Consider the following 19,675-nt stretch of genomic DNA (forward strand, 5'->3'; position numbering starts at 1 on the left):
GCAACAATCTGGCACGTTTACATTATATTTTTATACTCATGTTTATTACCATGCACCGCCCCTGTTAAATAAATAAATATATTTTCAAAAAATAAAAATAAAATACATGTGTCTGTGTTTCTTTCCACGCCTTACTTTACAATATCTGAGCAACTGTGAAAAGATATTACTTCATAGGGCAATTTTCATTCATTTCATTATAGGTACTTTCTCTAATTACTCTCTGCAGACCGTAACTAAAGCTGTCACCAGCAGGAGGCAGAATTTTACCAGTATGTGTGTTTAGATGTTTTCAGTTATATGCTTCCTGCTCCTGGGCTGTTATTGTAAATACGAATATGGTCATAATGTCATGCCTGTTTAAGAAAAATACAAAAATAAAAATCTCACTGCACCATCTTGTGGTGCGGGGTGGAATTGCATGAAAGTACAGCCTGGCTCCAGCTCTGCTTCAGTAGATGTCACTTCATTACAACACACACATTTTGTACATCAAGTCCAGGTATGTAGTGCTATGTGTGATCACATGTTCACCCACTTCCATGCACATAGTTGAGCCTTTGCAGCCATGCTGGCACTTCTTTTTTTCAACTGTTGATCTAGCCTGATGCAGAGCCTAGTTAAGAAATGAAGTGTTTCTGTGCAGTAAAAGACTAAAGGCTTTTAATTTGAAATAGATATAAGCAGTGCCGAATGTCCATAAAGAGCATAATGCAGTAAATTTAATAGCGTGGAAGCAGATCAAAAGAAAACATATCTGAGGATTTCTTATTTACTCTGTTTTATATCAAACAGGAAGAAAGAAAAGCCTTAGCAGATGAGTGAGATACAGGTCAGTGACCACTGGATAAAATAAAGTGTCCATGTGAAAAAAGCAACACTATTCCTAATTATTCCTCTAAATGAAAAAATGGTTGAAATAAAAGCATTTTATTTGTACTCATTAATGTTGACACCGGCAGCTACGTGTAGTTTGAAAGGTGGGGTGTTTTTTTTTTCTTTTATTGAAGTTACTTAATGCAGGAGCTTCAGTCCTGAGTCAGTGAACACTTTGAATGTCAATTTAACAGCTGTTTTCTGCGAATTATGATGAAAATTGCAGCAAATAAAAGGAACTTCAGCGACATTATAAACTTTTAACAACTGATTGAACCTGGTGGAGGATTACTCGCTGAGCTTATCATTTTGTCTGTTTTTTCTCTTAAATAGTGCAAGAAACCTGTGGATCAAAAAGAGATGAGCCAGTTAATGGAGGAAACCAAATGGCTATTAGAAAAACCAGCAACAGCAGTTTTTGTTACTGGAATGACTGGGTTACTGAACTTTAGCTTCCCTTTATGCTCACTGTATTTGATTATTGCAGGGGTATGGAAGGTCTTAATCAAATAAAATATATTTATTAAACTCCTTTCACTCTTTGTTCCACATTTAATTTGCAGGATCTGGTTTATTCCTGCAGCAGTACATCTATGATCGAGTTTTTCCATTATTTTTATATAAACAAATTTGAAATAAGCATCTTTAATGGATTAGGTCAGGGATTTAAAACTCATTTTACAGTATGGGCTACATACAGCTCACTTTGATTTTAAGTATGCAGAACAAGCAAAACTCCTTTTTTTGTCAGGGTAAAGATGTTTAACATATTTAATCCAACTGATTATAATAAAAAAAAGTGCAATTAAATGAGTAAATCTGGTTTTCCCCTTGTACAATACAGAAATGCTGCTGTAGTAAATGCAGTAAATATGTCAGGAAAAATAAATAATAACAGATAAACTTCTGGTAGCTCACTGCTCAGAAAATGTCCCTTCCTCCCCATGGACCTTTTATAAAAAAATATAAATTCTACAATAGATAGTGAACAAACAGGAACTTTTTGAACTTTAGTTGTTATTGCTTATCTATTGCTTAATTACAATGATGTTTTATGAATGGCAGTGGCGAAGGTCTTTATCAGTAGGAATTACGCCCTTTTCCAAAGCTGTCCAGTGGATCTGATTGGGTTCTTTCTCGGGCCGATCCGTGACTCCCGGGCCTTGTGTTTGACACCCCCTTACTTTAGGTAGCCTGCTATACAAACATTCTCCAGTAGGGGCCGCTGTAGCTCTGCACTGGCCGCCTTTCGGTCTCTCCTGTGCACAACCATCGAGTGTCGCTGTTTCCCCGCTGACACCTCGACAGCACGGCAGTGTGGTGGCAGGCAGGCAGCGTCAGCTGGCAGAGGACACACTCAGATCAACTAGTAATCGCCGTCGTCCCCCGCACTGCTTACGCTCTCCTCGACTGAAAACCCAACGACAGCACTTCCTATTTTCTACCGGGAGAGAAACTTTGAAGCCCGTAAACAAGCCATGCCGCTGGACGCGACAGCCCCGCGGATATAAGCGACACTGCGGAGCAGAAAGTATCTACGACCTCACCGAAACCACAAAGAAGAAGAAGCAGTCGGTGCTTTCTTTTTTCACACTCGGAGGGAGAGACGGCATCCGGCCTGAGAAGAAGCTCCGAGGTCGGGGACTCCGGTCGGACCAACGCGAATCGTTTCTGGTGAGAGTCCGCACATTTTCGCTGTGGGACTAGTTTCTGTGAACTAAACCACGCAGTTAGAGCAAGTTAGAGGCGCACACAGCCTGAACAACGTAGCAATGTTTACTTCACAGCCGCAGTTTGAATGCAGCGTTTGTTGTGTGTGAGCACTTCAGCCTGCCCCATTCACCGGCGAATGGCCACCTTTAACTAAGACAAACAGCGAGAGGAGCTCCGAGCTGGACGAATAACGACTAAACTACCTCTAGAGAGGGTTATAATTTATCCTCGCTGCCACAGAGAGCTGCTGGTTAAATATCAAGTGTCAGCTTTGTTGTCAAATACCACCAAGAGCAGTTGCTCGTCAGCGAACTGTGTGAGGCTGGGGTTGTAAAAAACAGGAGGATTGACTGGCTGCTGTGCTTGTATCGTCTTGCACAGTCACTGCCCCACATTTCAGAGATGCCCAGTCTTTCTGCTCCACGCCCCCCACCCTCTCAAACTACCTGAAGCAGGGCACAGACCGTACTAGTCTCTGAGCTCACTGACAGCCATTACTGACAGCTTTAAGCCGTTTCAGCTGTTGTTGTGTGAAGGCCAAGACAGCAGCAGACAGAGAGCCTGCACGGAAAATGGTTGGAGAAACACCACTGCAGTTTGTTTTTTAGGGATCTCACCCTGAAATTGAGCTTCCAGTGGGTTTCTATGGGGAGTTTACCCGATTGTCATTGTGTAGCAGAGAATAATTGTTTTACAGGGAGACAGCATTGTTACAGCAAAACACCCCCTAAGGCACGTTGATTTCTGTGTGAAAGCACCCAAGTTTCACCAACCTTACGGAGAGTGTGCTGACTGAGAGTACATGCTAACTCTGTATAGTCAAAGTTAATGCATCAGTCCTGCAAAACCAACCTCACTGCGGGCTTATTTCTGCTGGAAGTAAGAGAAATCCGGGGGATTGACTCTAATTAAGCTTTTTGCAAATGCAATGGAGTTTAAAGCATTTCAGACGGAACTTAGATAATAATAGTCACTTTACTAACAGACCTATCACGGGTGCTTATGGGAATATACCAACTTTTATGTAAAAAGTCAATCAAACTGATGTCTAACACTCAAGTTTATGTCAGATTGACTCTGGAAAACAAATAATAACTCAATAAAAGGCAGTTATTTTTTAAATCCATGGGTATGCTCAGCACCTAAAATTAGTTTAATTTGTAGAAGTGTATATAGAAATATCTGAAAAATATTCTCGTTATTGTTTTTTAGCACCTTTGCCAGTAAATGTTGTGCATTTCGTGTTTCAGTAGCTGAAACAGCTCACTGTTTCAGTTTTAGATTAACACGAGGAGCCGCTGCTTTCAAAATGGAACTTTATTCAGCACAGTTTTAGAAAAGCAATGCCTGTTTTACTTTCAGGCTTGGCACGCTTCAATATTGAGCAGCCAAAAACATGTGGCCACAAACTTCCGGGACAAAAAAATGATGATTGAGGTCACTTCTGACTGATTTTAGTAATACCCTGCAAAAAACAAACAACACAAAAACAGTGATATTCCACACCGTTTACAATGTTTACTGATGGCTGCCACTTTCTCAGTTTCCTGTAAGCAGGTTTCACTTTGACAGACTCAAGCTGCTGAGCTTCCTCGAGCCACGGGTGTCCCTGAGGACCTTTCGAAAGTGTGTCTGCTTCGGGTTCGGTGCCCGCAGGAGGTCAGGGAGCTGCTGGAGGACAGTGTGCCCGAGGGTTGGCTTGAAGTGGGGTCGTTCCCTTGGTGAGGGCCGCGGGGATGGTGGCGGCAGGGTAACGTGATCCGCTGTGAAACAGCTGTAGCCACTCGGTGCTGATCCCTTGAGTCCCAGTGCAGATCAGATGATGCTCCAGTATGTGAATGGGTGGGTGTGTGAGAGAGAGCGAGGACTTGAATGCATGGGTTTTCATGCCTTCAGGGCATCAAGTCAATGCTTAAAGTCAATTTAAACCGAAATTCACTGACTTTTTGAGAGAAATTATTTTCGTATCTATTCAGTGTTTTGACTGATGGAAGAAGTCGTTCTTACCGATCTTCTCTGTGTGTGTGTGTGAGCTCAGGTTGAAGCAGCAGGTCAAGGCAGCTGGCTGAAGGTTAATGTGTCACTGCTCTCTGGGTAGCAGCTGAGGGCACCGCTCCTGTCTATAGATAGCCACGAATACAAACTTTACTTCTTTTCTCCGATGCGTTAACATAAGAGCTGCGGCGCAGGCATGCAGCCCCAGAAGACAAATGCTGATCCTTTCGAGTTTGACCACTTCCACACCCTCATTCTCTGTCTGTGTCTGAATCTGGAAGTGCCTGTCAATGCTAAAGACCCCTCTCCCCTCCTCCTCCTTGTCCAGCTTGGAGCCAGTTGGCTGAGAACCTGTGTGAGCTATATCAGTAATACCTTACAGCACATATCTGGGTCATCATCTGTAGCATTCATGTCTGAAACAGGTGAGGGACAAATATTGCCCCCCCCCCCTTTTTTTTTTCTCCCTATCATTCTTGGCAGAACTTCCAGGAGCTGTTTAAACACTTGTTTTCTCTTTATTTGGAAGCACACATGTTCATTCAAAGTACTGCTGCAGAAGCGTTGCATATTTGAGATGCTTGTGTTCACGGAAAGTTGTGACGGCTCTTTAACAGAAATCCAAGTGAAAATGCTGCTGTTGGTTTTTTTCCTTGGGGGGGGGGGGGGGGGGGGTTATTAGCCAAATCTACCCCCTGCCTCTCGGGCCAATCCAATCTCAGCTTGGTTGTTCCTTCTAATCAGGGGCAGACTGCCGCTCAACACCTAATAAATAAATAAATGTTCTTCTCCCTTGTAATTACATTATCACTATTCATTATAGATTAAAGCAGTTTTCAATAATGACAACAAAGAATAAGCAAAGAAAAACAGACAGTAGGTAAAATTAACAGTAGGTAAAATTAATATTTTTTCCCCCTACAGACAGTTTTTTAGGCTGATGTGCAAGATGACTTAATTCAGAGGCTGAAGGTTCCGATGGGAGACGGAGAAATATTGTTTTGTTATCCTGCAAAACTACTTAAAATTACTTATAATATAGTTATTTCTTTGTTTCCTGCAAAAGCCTGTCTTGTTATCACCTTATTGCAGTGTGCCTGACTTTAAGTATTTTATGTAAATATACTTATTGTAAGTTGAAACAAAATACATTGAAATTCCATGTAATTACATGGGTATTACACCCTTAGGCTACGTTCACACTGCAGGTCTTAATGCTCAATTCCGATTTTTTGATCAAATCCGATTTTTTTGTCTGCTCGTTCACACTACAAATAAAATGCGACAGCAAACGCGCTCTAGTGTGAACGCTCAAAGCGGCCCGCATGCGCAAACGAAGACGTCATACACAACGCGCTCTGTTTAGACCCAGAACAAACTATATTGTTTGACTGATGGCCTTAATATAAAGACTTCGGACTTCATGTTTCCCGATTTTTGCTTTAAGTTATTTTGTTATTTACATAATAATGTAGATAACCTAATAATGATCCTTATTGCTGTTTTAGAGGAGCGGTGCTTCAAAGGATAGTTGCAGATTTCTGTCAGAACCTGCAGGTTATGCAGTACAAATAAAATGTTAACGTTTCTCCAACGTTGTCTTCCCAGCAGTTTCACCGGATGGCCAGGAAGCGTTCACGATGTCTTATCAGGCGCTTCTCTGGCGCTGATAATTGGCGTCTGTCTTGTGTCAGTGACGTAAAAGACGGATTTAATGCGACTTGACCGTTCACACAGCAGTCGCTTTCTGAGACATCGGATATGTATCGGATTCAGTACCACATACGAAAGTGACCCAGATCGGATTTGAAAATATCGGATTTGTGCCGTTCACACTGTCATACCATGATCGGATATGGGTCGCATAGGGTCAAAAAAATCGGATTTGATGCACTTTCGCCTGCAGTGTGAACGTAGCCTTAGATGTGGGCCGTATTTTAAAGTGTTACCAAAAGTTTACATAATGTCTGGCACTACGGATGACATGCTACTAGATTGGTTATCCTCTGATTCATTTGAGGCAAATTTGTTTCCCTTTAACCTCCTAGGACCAGGCGTCCACTTATGTGGACATCACATTTTGGGTTATTTAGACCAAAATACAGAATTTTGCTCTACAAGGGCCTGATATCCACTTACGAGGACATTATGCTGATACTGTTCTATCAAAATTTTAAATGAATATGCTCATATGTGGCTCTCATTTTTCTTAAAAACAAAAATAAGGCAAAAAAAAAGAATCTGGTAATTCTTTGTTTTTACATTCATCGGGCCCCAATATGTCCAAATATCAAAGAGAAATTAAAAATGCATGCAGTGGAAGAGTTCGGGTCTTAGGAGGTTAATGAGAATTTATCAGTGCTTCGTAATGGTTTGCAAATTATGAAACTACAATACAGCTTCAACACTAGCAGAAAATAATTAGTTGAAAAAGGTATACTGCCTCAAACTACTGCCAAGTTTTGCTCGGCTGCTCTAATACACAACAATTTCTGGTATGTGGGCTGCATGAAATTACTAGAAAGACTTCTAGCTGAGAGTTTGTGTTTGCATTTTGATATGGGTCCTTCCATGAAAAGTCAGTGAGTCTCACAAAATTTTACCTCCATACTGTAAATATTTTTTGTGTTTGAGGTTTTGGAAGTACATCAGGGTTTCAGGACTGAAAAACACAATTGAACTCTGCTGCATCCAGATCAACTCCAAATGTCACAAGCTAAAGGCAAAAAACACAGTTTTGCACCGTGATCACCCCTGAGAATCGGTACCATGGGATATATCATAGCTTCACTGCACCATTTAATGCCAGGGACAGAAAAATTACATTTTTGCTAAGCTTTCAAAGGTCATATCAGCATGTGGGTTAGGGGTCTGGTAAAACCAGGTTTAGCATATGGACGCTCTCACCTTCTAGCTGTGATCGTTTCCTTTTCTTTCGTACCTGAGCAGCTTTCTAATGTTGTCACTTTGTCTCACTCTCAAACACCAAGTGTAAAAACGTAATCAAATCACGTTGAGCTTTTTTATCTTCCCAGATAAGACTGATTATATATAAAAACTAATATTGTGATAACCCCATCCTGCTGTCTGGGCTTAATTAGATAGTAGCCAGCTCTCTTTTAATAGCCATGAAAGGCTTTCAGGAGGTGGATGAGTACAGATGGGCAGTGAGGGGGAGGCTGACTGTCACTCTCTCTGATGCTAATGCCTGCCAACAAAAAGACAACAGGTGACTTGAGTCAGCCTCAGATCAGATGAGCCCACTCCATTATGAACAGAAGTGGGTAATAACCACGTACGAACAAAAGGTATTGATGTGTCTAAAGCGTTCAGTAAATTTTTAGTTTCATAATTTGACTCAAGTACAACATGTACTGCGATTACCTGTGCAGTTTTACTGTTTGTGTAAGTAGAAGAAGCTTCTTTCTGCTGCTCCCTTTAGATTAAATTATACTCCGATGCGGACACAGACAGCTGGAGACCCGATGGCCGAGTAGGCGTTCTTAAGTTCGCCGCCTGGGGCGCATTTATAGTTGGTGCATTGTAAAGCGTTGATTATACTTTCCACACAAAATTTATGGGATCCAAGCAGACTTGTGGACAGTGTTAACCGGGACATCATTCACAAGGGGTTGCCACGTGTTTTGATTGTGTACGTACAACCTCAGAAGGGATCTGTGTCTCCTCCAGGGATTTTCCACTTGTTAGGGGAAAAAATATTCTCTTTTTTGTTTTTATTTGGTCATCTTTTATTACAATGGAAATGATGCTAGTCTGCTGCCTGCCAGATAAAATCATAATCTTATGATCTCAGTGCCCTGCTTTGAACCAAGCTGGGTCCCCAAGGCTTATCTGTCACATTACATGCTGTCTTTTCATCCCATTCACAAACTGTTATCATGTCCGCTGTGAAAGCTGCTTAGTAAGCACCGGTTTTATTCAAATCGCATGCTTAATTTCAGAGTTATTCCCATGATGTACGCGTAATAAGGCCAGTTTTTGTTGTGATTTTATTTAAAATATTTTGTCGTTTTCTTCTTCTTCTTTTTTTTACAGCAGCAGGATTGGTGCATGGTTTTTATTCCAAGCGTCTCTGTTCAGCCTTTTAGTCGCTCGTGTGTCTGGATCTGGATGTTGGCTCTTTAGCAAAAGACAAAAAGGTTTTTTGTCTTTTTTTTATTATGGTTTTTTTTGTTGTTGCGTAACTTATATTGCATTTGCGGGGTAGTTAATACTTTCCTCTGTTTCATCATGGCCCGAATCCAATCCGTCCTCTACACCTGCCCCGTAAACACTTTACTCACTGTTTGTGTATTTGCGTGGAGGGCCCGCCACATTAAGCTGCTCTTCACCAACTAGCATTAAGTGTAGGTGGGTTTTAATCCCTCTAACACAGAATCTGCATTACATCAGGCTCATTAACTGCTTTCTGCGAAGGTGAAGCACCGGTTTTATGTCAAGTATGGGGGCGTTAAAGGATTCCCGGTACTGTGATTGTTTCAGGACTGTCTCAGTAAAGAACAAAGTGGAAAGTGTAGTTAAAAATTGAACAAAATTTAAATGAAATAGATGCTTTTTTCCAATAAGTGATGATCTCCTTCACAGCAATATAAATCCCAGAAGACGGCAGTTACATGTTCTTGTTTCTGTAGGAGAGAGGCAAAGGTGAAAGTATTTCTACACTAACCGCTTAGTTAAGAGACTCTTCAGCAGCTGCAAGTGTGACTCCATATGGAGTAACACTCATCGTGGAGTGGGAGGGTTGTGGTGGAACGGAATTGGGGCCGTGCGTGTCACTCCATTAACCCAGGGAATATCTGAGCAGAGGTGAAACAGAGAGCAGAGCGACAAACAGCAGTTGAACACAATGTTGGGCTCAATTTCATCGGCTTAATGCAGTCATGGCAATTTAATATTTATAGTAATTCTAAAGCGGTTTACACTGGTGGTGTTTGTGGTTGTTTGTTTTATTTTTGCTCATGTACAAAAAAATTTCTTGTTAAATTAAACACAAACGGAGAGGGGTAGCTGCGGTTCACACTCATGTTTATTTTAGTATGCCACGTAAATGACGTTTAAAATCTAAAAGATAATTTTACATGGTTGTTTCTTTTTCCAAAGTAGCTCATCTTGGCTAAATATGCATACTTGCAAGAAGAAGATTGATGGCAAGAATAAAGTGTCATTTCGGCCTTTATTTGGTTGTCATCTTTGTCTTTTTCAAAACTTTTATAGCACCTACAGTAATTTCATTGAGTTATTATCAGCTTGACTAACAACCGTGACGTCACTTTATTGGACAAGCTTAAACAGAGTCTGAACAGGTGTCTTTAAGAGCAACCTGAAACACACCTGTCTGCACATCTGTTAAAGTGGCGTCGCCCACATCTTTGAGCCGTGACTGTATCGGAAAAGATGAGTAATGAAATAATTCCCGCGCTAGTATCGAAACGTGATGCACCGACATGCAGGATTGAAGTTAGTTATCCAATGCCTGATTTCTGGCAGTGTTGGCTCACAGAAGCAGCTTAAAGAGGAGCACGCCTGTCACTCAGGCTGCTTTAACCACAGCAGCAGCGTTGAATCTTATAAGATCTGTGGCCTGGTCTCTTGTTCCAACCTGACCTGTCCGTCTGTCAGCCCATCTCAGCTCTTTGGACACGTAGGTGACAATGTGGGACAAGTGTGAAAGCAAGGTGAGGGGAGGAGATGATGTGTGTGTGCCTGATGTATGATGTAAAAAAGGCAAATTCGATGACACATTTTGCCAATTTCAAACACATTTTAGCTTTAAAGCTTCACCTGCTGTGTGTGTGTGTGTGTGTGTGGGGGGGGGGGGGGGGGGGGGGGGTAGCACGCCTGCCTGGTTGCCATGCTCAGTGCTCCTCAGCTCGACACCACGCACCACCCCACTACATCCCGCATCACTAGAAAAAGCCCACTTTTTACTGTGTACAATGCAACCTTTATGTAAGACCCACATAATGGAGCCAACTCCTTCACTCATGTCCTCATTGTCTTGGCCAGGTTGAGAAAAGGCTGCTCTTTAGAAAACCAGGGCTGAGCTCACCCGTGAATCATGCCAGCAGTCACGCTTGTTCTCTGTCGTCTTTTGTGAGGAAGGCTGCCAGGGAAGAGAGGTGGGTGTTTTCTCGGGGGCGGCCCCCGAGCTCCTCAAGGCATTGACCTTAGCTGGTTTACTGAACCCCGTAGGGGTCAGGTAGGGTTTGTGACCTGGAGTTTCCTGTTTGTGTCTGTGGCCCAGACAGCCGTCATCGTATGGCAGGGTTGGTGGCTGCATGGTGTGTGTAATGGTTTCGTGTGAAGTGCTTGCCTTGCGTTGCTGATGTAGGGGTTGGTGGGTTATCACAGCAGGAACTCTGGCTCCTACCTTTGTAAGTGGCTCATGATGATCAGCACAGCTACGACCGCAAAGGACTGAATCCATATGCGGCGAATGGTATTGTCGCACCACTGCAGCATCTAATGTCCCACTCTCTCTTCTCCCCCTCTACAAAGACACAGCCTCGCACACATGTGAAGATGTCAAGAGTCTGTAACATCTCAGGCACATTATGGTAGGATATTTGGATGGGGTGGGGGAGTGTGGGGAGAGGGATCGGAAAATCAGCATGCAGCAGTCTCCTGCGGTGCTCTGCATTTTCAACATGGAAAAAGCAGCGGGGGTTGCCGTGGCAACAAAGCCCAAATCAGCACAGAGCGCACACCCCTCTGTTCCACACCCCCCTACCACCCTTGCAGCCGCCTCCTCCCCCCGTCCCCCTCCTCCTCCCTGGCCACCTCTCAGCAGATCGAGAGCTGCGACCTCAGACCGGCCTACTTAGGGGAGCAGGGATCAGGCTCAGACCAGGGATCATGTCCAAAGCTCCACTCTCGATCCCAGAGCAGGAGCATGTGCCAGCGGATACTGGTGCGCAGCAGACAGTCTTCCCTCTTCTCCTCCCTCTTCGTCTTTATTCTATTGCTGCCATTTACTTTGTACTCAAACCCCTCAGAAGGTGATTTGTATCCATAGTCTGCTAAGTAGCAGGTTTTGTCGTTTAAGAGATGTGCTTCTTCCAATCCCTCTCATATTCAGCACATTCATAAATTAAGAGCGGATTGTGGATATTACCGTGGAACTGAGGACAGATCAACTACAAAAGCCAAAAGTGAGAGGCCTGTCAGTTTATCCCAACTTGGTGCCACATAATCCTGATTTGAGCTTATCGCAGTGATTGTAATCACAACAAAGGATTTTGGCTGTCTAGAGTAATATCAGAATTAGGTCTGAAAAGATTGTGGTTATTGTTGTTATTGAATAATCTGTGAATTATGTTTTTTTCTGCTTGGTGATTGAGAAGTTCAGAGAACCCAAAGTAGTTTTTTTGTTTTTTCTTGTTTTTCAGACAAAGACGGTATTTAAAGGCGAACATATTTTCAGCTCCATAATTTTGTTCTTGGACTCTACCAGAGTAGCTTTTCACATGGCAGAATCATCTTTATTCATCTTATACTGTCTCATCAGTTCATCCATTAACTGAAACAAGCTGATTTAGCGCCTGTTCTTTAAGGCGGACCTCCCTTTAAGACAAACTTGTTCTGATTGGCTGCCCATACCACTCTCCCTGACATCATTGAACCAAGACTACAAAAAAAGCCTTTAGAGCAGTCTGAAGCCTGAGCTGACTTCATTTGTTTATTATCTTCCACTGTAAGACTTGTGTAAGCCCTTTCAACTCCCCTTTTTAATTTGCAGTGATAAAGAAGCTTGAGCAAGAAAATATTTCACATTTCTGCTTGATTAAACAGCTGAATCGTTTCATTACTCGCTAAAGAATCTTGATTGTGTTGATATTATTGTTTGTTGATTAAGTAATTGATTAAAACATGCTGTAAATTTTCTTTGGACTTTCGCCGATGAGTAATTCACTTCTTATCTCATGCTTCAGCTGTGACGGATAAATAGGCCTTTTTATTAGAGTTACGAGTGCAATTTTTTTTGTTTCCCGTCTAGCACGAAGGGTGTGTGTAACTCAGGGTAACGCAGTGAGCTGTTCCGGAGATGACAGACTGCTGGCTGACCGCGTTGGAGCTGATGTGCTATGAGGCTGAACTGAGTGACGTGCAGCTCTTATGACAGCAGATCTGACGTGCTTTCTCTCATCTTGATTCCTGGATTAATTACAATGCTTCTTGCTTAGCATTTTAATTGGGAGTAATCATATATGTACGAGAAAAGCTGCGCAAAATAATTTCATAAAAACATCCACAGTGCGTGTCATATTTGGGTAAAACAGCCAGCTTTCTTTATCCAAGTCTGCACTGATGAGCTCTAAAATATTCAGCTTTTTTGTGGACACTGACATCGAGTTGTTAATTAAATATTGTTGTGAATATGAATATCACACATTAGTGCGATGTAGTCCATTGTGAGTCAAAAGCTCAGGGTTCACACTGTTCTCAATGCTTGGTTTAAGACTGGTACATTTATGTGCCAGCCTTAATTTCATATGATATGCGTTTTTTCACATGCCTCTAATCATTGAACGGACACATCGCCTGCTGTGGGTTTCAAAGGGTTTACACGTCAAATTGTCTGACAGAATGCACCGTGACATGCAACAATTTGTGTTAACCATCGAGTGATCATAATAGACTGTTAAAACAGTTGGGCGGGGCTTTGTGGTTACATTCAGTGACATTAAAGAGAAGCTGTGTCTTTGCAACTTTGCTATTTGCTAAGCTTTTCAGTTTAAATAAAATTGCTCCTGGTAGGATGTTGTTTGCAGTCACGCTGCTTCTGTGCTGGTCTTTAACTTTGAGGTAGGAGAGGTTATGTAATAATGACGTGCATTTCCTCACCTGTTGTGACAGTTTGTTTCAAACGCTCTGTCAGACTCTCCAGAGCTTCACTCTGACATTACGTTTAACCTTGGAGCAAATCAGGCAATTGACTGTATAACCCCGTACCAAATGTAATGTTTATGTTTTGTTTTTCGTTATTTTTAACAACATCCTGACACAAGAGCCAACCACTGTGAACCTATATAAAGGTGCACTTACCAAGAATACTGTTGATATTAATAATAGTAATAGAACCGTGATCTAACATGGAGATACTTTAATCTTAAATTATACTGTAACATGTCAGTGAAAGTGGATATATGCTGGTCATGTCTTCTGCCAATTAGAGGAATGTTGGATAAAAATAAAGCTGCTTATCACTTTAAAACTGATGGATGCTAGCAGATCTTATGACCTCCGTTTCTAGTTGCTCACCTCAAATTTGAAAAAACTTTAGTTGCTTGAAATTGCTCAGCGTCATTTACTTTCTATGATCTATGGTTTCCTGGACGCTGTGAAATCTTTCCTGTCTAGAGGAAGCTTAAGAAGGCTGATTTAAGGAACTGCAAATCATGTAAACTAAAGCTACTATCTTGCAGAACAAGACCAACAATGTGACGCTAAAAAAAGATAAATGGATCCCCTTTAAGAGCCTGTAACCCTCTGTGTGTAATCACTTTTTAAAACCAGCTGCTGTTTCACTCGACTTGGAGATGTTGAGCTGTTCAGTTTCAGTTTTGTTTATCTAGCTCCAGTTTGCAGAAACTATCTCGAGCTGCTTTTTGAAAGTAAAGACATTGGAGAGAAAACCCCAAACATCTGAAATGAGCACTTGGCAATGTTGAAAAGGAGCAACTCTTTTATAAGAGGAAGACACCTGTAGCAGAACCAAGATAACAGAGGGGCAGCTATTAGCAGATCAGAGGAAAGAACAGAGCAGCAAAAGATGTGCACAGACAGATTTTTGCTCTTTTTATGTGGATAACACACAAACACTGCTGTTGTCACCTGTTGTTGTCTTGTTGATTATTGATTTGCAACCTGATCTGCCAGTTTTTCCAGTTTCTTTCCTCCCCGCATCTCAAATGAAAGGATTTCCTCTTTTCTTCATTTCACATTGTTACAGTTTTTTTTCTTTTCTATTTTCTTTTTTTGCACAAAATGAGCAATTCTTAGGCATCGTCTTGGGCTTTCACATTATAATGTTAGTCATTTTTCACAGTTTTTTCCCGTCTCTGTAGGTGGATTTCCTATTACACTTAGTTTTCAGCTGCATGCCTTCTTTGCAACAACTGTATCCTCTTTTGTTTTGTGCACAAAAACAAAGCAAAAGTCTTCATACGAGTCCGAATCATGGTCCCTCACTGATGAGTCATCATCATTTAAAGGTCAATTATGGTTTTTAGCCATGTTAGTCCACTTTGTCCTCCAAAGACTACTTTCTACTGTTTGGCTCTGGGTAAGTGAGTAAGTTGCGTCCCTGGACAGAATATGGGTTATTAGTTGTATTTCAAGACAAAGGATGTCAATAGGGAGTAGTTGCCAGTCAGGCGAGCCCTCAGGGTTTGCGCTCATGTGTTTTCTTGTCTGGCTCTACTCATCAGCATCACAGACACACACATGTCCTGATCTGCAGACGTAGTGGAGTCATGATATCTGCATTGAAGTCACAGGGAGAGGCTTGTTTATCTCCTCCAGCCAATCAGTCTCAAATATTGCCTTCTTGATTTGAAATCTTTTTTTCATTTCCTCCCATAAATTGTCTCGCTGCATTTCTCCCTCTCGCTCACACGTACAGGCTCTCACAATCAGTCGCTCTCGCGCACACAATAAATGTGTCTGGAATGTGTGATGTGGACTCGATGCGGCCCAGGCTAGCCCTGTGCCATTCAGCCGCTAATCCCCCCGGTTTAGGATTTGCTTTTACAGTCCTGTGTGCCAGGGCCTGTATTCTAAACTCGGCCGTAAGAATCTCTCACCGACTTGTCATGCTTTCCCAGGAGGAGGAATGCAGTGTGAGCTGAGTCATAATTAACGTCTGTTGATTAGTGCGTTTCATTGTTCGCCCAGTCAGATTCCTGGTGAACTAGTGACATTTTCTTTCTGAATGTGGGATTGTGAAGCATGATGGCAGCCAGACGTTTTTTTGTTTTGTTTTAATTGTAATTACAGGCAGTTTACATTGCATTTCCACGAAGCTTAGATAAACAGCTCAGCGATATTGATCTTGTTCCTCTGTGGTTGAAACGAGCTGTAGCTCTCCTTATTCTTGCAGTAAGTGGGTAACACCTGTAATGTGTATACATTTTTGTTTGGTTTGTCTTCTTCAGGCCTCCCCTTCCTGAGAGCTCTGTGGAGAAGATGAAAAGGTTCCGGCGACGTCTCTCTCAGACTCTTCGAGGCAGTCACACCATCGACGAGTCCCTGTCAGAGCTGGCCGAGCAGATAACGATCGAGGAGAACGGCCTGAAGGACAGCGGTGAGGCCTAAAACTCTTAAATCGCGTCTATCAAGTATACTGCCACTACCAGCACAGCTTGTCACAACTTTATAAATAAAGCGATTCAAGTGGAGGAACCCAGCTTAAGATTTATGTACAAAATGTCAAAATGTCTGTAAAGTCTGTTTGATGTGATTTATTTCAAACACCAGATTGCCATGCAGAATTTCCAGCACATTTATATAATGAATTCCGTGTCTGAAATGGGATTTAGTGGCTGAATTTTAATGGACTTAATTTGTTTGGCACTTTCATCTAAATCCAAATCCACATTTTTATCTATTGCTGACCCAGAATCTGAAAGTTTAAACTGCTCAAAGTGTAATCTTTAGCTTCAGCTTGGCGTTAGCAAAAAGATGTTACACTGATGATTGAGGTCCTTTTCTTCCTTTTCTTTCTGAATTTGCTCGCTACAACGAACCTGTCGAATAAGTTTTATGTCCATTCAAGACTCTGAATGCCAGTTTTTAAAGGGGCTGGTACTGGTTGGTGGAAGTTGCTCAGATTTGAAATGAATTGTAGGGATGTCTACTCATATAATCATATAAGACCTGTAATTTAATAACTGAATTAAAAACATAAGATAAGAGTCACATGAACAAGAGGAGCCTATATAGAATTTAAATAACTCATCTTGGAAAAGCCAAATGTGTTTGGCACAACACTGCGTTCAGATCATATTTTTGATTACAAAAGCTGTTTAAAAAAAAAAAAAGGTAGGCATATCTGCCTTCTTGTAAATATAAACTACCTAAACTGCCAAAAAGAGCCCATTTACTCAAAAAAGTCCACAAATCCACAATTCTTGCATATTACAACCACCCCTTATGCAAATTTGATTTTAGGGGGAACTGCTCCTTTAATACTGACTGTTCAGACAATAAATGTGAATTTCACAGGAATGACTTCTTCCACTTCCCAGCTCTGTATTGATTGTTGTGCTCAATCTGTCAGTTTATTTTTTACTGTAAAGACACTCCGTTCTTGCTGGCAGACACTGTATTTATTTATTTACCATTCATCTCCATCCTGCTGAAGGTTGTGGCCTTCTAGACGTCAAATAAAAGCCTTGGCACAGCCGCCTATCTCTTCTGATATTTACAAAATCTGCACGGAGCAAGCAAGCCAGGGAGCACGTCTCGGTGTGCTAGCAAGTTGTTGCCAGGGTGCTCATGGTCTGGAAACATTTTAGAGTTTCCATGACATTGCCACGGCAACTTGGATGACTTGGTGAAACCAGCGAAGCATCTTGATCCATTTGCTGCCCCCCACTTTTTTTTTCTTTTTATCTTTTTGCTCCTCTTCTTCTCTTTTCAGCACCCCTCCACCCTTTCTCCCCCCTTTTTCCCTTTTCAATCAATCAGATCGTCTAAGCTCCCACGAAGCCCCTCCCCTCCCCCCATCGCCTTCTGAGAACTAACTAGACTTTGTAAAGAGCTTTTTGTGCAGCGACTAACACCAAGTTTGGCCAGAGTGTTCTGTGCTTGTTGAGTGGGGACAGAGAACTATGATGTGTGTGTGTGTGTGTGTGTGTGTGTGTGTGTGTGTGTGTGTGTGTGTGTGTGTGTGCTCCTGTGTGTGCCTGCTTGCGTGTGGGGGATTTTAGCAGCCTGTGTAACAGCAAGTAGGGTAGAGAGGAGACAGAATGGAGTAGCCAGATGAGATTTGATCTGAACTCTGATTGGGGAAAGCGTTGTGGTCCTGATCTGATTATGTAACGCTCATAACTGAGGCCAGCAGCAGCAGCAGCTGCCCAGCGATAAGGGAGAGGTGGTATAAGGGCCGGGATAATACATGCCTGCTAAATCACATATATGATGTCAGTCTGTCATGATGTGCCAAAAACCCCCAACAACAACAAAAAAGAAAGATAATCATGGTTGTAATACATATGTAACATGCCATTTTCCGAATTTTCAGCGACTGTGTTGGCGTAGTAAAATCTGTTTTTATAGCCCAACGAGACCTGAACACCCACAGCAGTCTGAATCGGTCTCGAAAAGGCAGCTTGAATCTTGTAAGCTTAATTTTGGCAATGGGGATTTACGTCAGAAAAATTCACTGAGAATCTGTTGGATCTGGAAACTGGAAACCAGACAACTGGTGAGCTAATATTGTTGAGGCTGGTGGTGATGATATGCAGACTGGTAATGACTACGCTGTTATTCCTGGCCAGAGTGGGACTTTAAGAGGGGGTACTTTTAAAAAAGTAGACATGTATAACTCAGAAAGTATGTGGAGGTTGTGACCAGTTAAAAAGTAATTCAGAAACTGTTGAATAGAATCATTAGCAATCTCACTCAGCTGTAATCAGGAAAATCTGTCAAAATGTAAAATACCCCCCACACACACAAATTACAAATTTGTTAGTTTTGACTTCTCCTTATCAGCGCTTATGATGCAATATTATCCTGGTGGCGACACCTTTAGGAGAATACTGCAGCGAGTTCTTGTGCTGTAATGCCGGGTATAAATGGCTGCATATGTGTGATGACGGCGTGGCAGTGAGCGATGTGACCATTGCAGAGGGTATATTGGCAGGTTAAGGAAGAGGCCGATCATCATTTGGGGAGAGCTGATTCCAACACTTGTTTCTGCAGTCGTATTCTTTCCGTCACTTCCCAGAGTTTGTGACCATAGGTGAGACTAGTAACGTAGACTGACGGGTAAATCGACAGCTTTGCTGTTACGTGCACATTTCTCTTTAGTGTTGCGGTTGCTGTACAGACCAGTACAGCATCAACAACACTGAAGAAGATGCTGCACCAGTCCGGCGATCTCCATTTGCCATTCCCTCCTTCCCTCACTCATGAACAAGACCCCAAGTGTTCAGTCCGCCATTTATGACTGAAAACTGTCCTCAGACTTGGAGGTGCTCATGCCAGCTGCTTCAGACTCAGTTATAAACCGACCCAGTGCGAGATGGCAGTCGTCTTTTGGTGAAGCTAACAGAACCACATCAAAAAGCAAGATGAGATCCTCTGACCACAGAACCCTCCACCTATGATTGTGTCTAAATATTAAATCCATAAAAATTATGAGCACATTTGGTGACAAAGGGATGCTCTGGCAGTCTGACTGGAAACAGGTCTGATTTATGTGAAACGAGCTGCCACTGTGGTTGAACAGTGAGTTCAATACTCCGTCCTCCTCAAGCCCCTTTTGTGGGTCAATAAAACACTTTAACATTGGGGAAACTCCCCCACACCTCAAGAAGGTAAAGATCTGGTTCAATGTCCTGTTGCCAGGATGAAATTCCTCAACTCCTTATTCTCTGCAGTATTCCTAGACCTTCCCAGGTGCTGGAGAGGAGAATCCCTCCTTTGGTCTAACCATGTTTTCAGATGCGTTCTTGTCTATAAACGCTCAACAATTTGTTGTAGGAGAGAGTGCAGCACGGATAGAGCGTGCAGGAGTACATACCCGTAATACAACCATTTGTTTGGTGTGACTTTACTGGACCATTACCCACCTCAAATTAGCAATGAGCGTTTGACTCTAGCTAAAAGCACTTTGGTTAGTTCCCTAAATTTTCTCTATACACGAAAACTTTGCCTACTATTAACTTGCTTTTGTGTGGGTTTTGTTTCTGTTTTTTTTGTTTGTTTGTTTTTTTAAACAAAATTGATCTACTCTTGATAAACCAGGTAATCCACTCTGTGTTCAAAGGCTGATGATGTTAATGGCTTTATCAAACAAGGTCATGACAAACAGCGGTGGACTGTAAAACCCAAGCCCTTGCAT

At 42.1% G+C, this 19,675-nt stretch overlaps 1 protein-coding gene across 2 annotated transcripts in view; it reads left to right on the plus strand.

Annotated features, from left to right (window-relative positions):
• The first annotated feature begins 2,012 nt into the window (after window positions 1-2,012).
• The window catches only part of LOC308393038 (cyclin-dependent kinase 17-like), a 36,566-nt gene continuing 18,903 nt past the window's right edge, over window positions 2,013-19,675 (plus strand). Inside the window, exons 1-2 of one of the 2 annotated variants that reach the window (XM_080876469.1) lie at window positions 2,013-2,550; window positions 15,762-15,910. In XM_080876469.1, the coding sequence (XP_080732595.1) occupies window positions 15,793-15,910 (118 nt within the window). In that variant the 5' untranslated portion in view covers window positions 2,013-2,550; window positions 15,762-15,792. The remainder of the gene's footprint in view (window positions 2,551-15,761; window positions 15,911-19,675) is intronic. The other variant, XM_080876470.1, reaches the window with a different exon arrangement.

The sequence above is a fragment of the Rhamphochromis sp. 'chilingali' genome (assembly GCF_963969265.1).
Source record: "Rhamphochromis sp. 'chilingali' genome assembly, chromosome: 2".
In the NCBI taxonomy this organism is placed as follows: Eukaryota; Metazoa; Chordata; class Actinopteri; order Cichliformes; family Cichlidae; genus Rhamphochromis; species Rhamphochromis sp. 'chilingali'.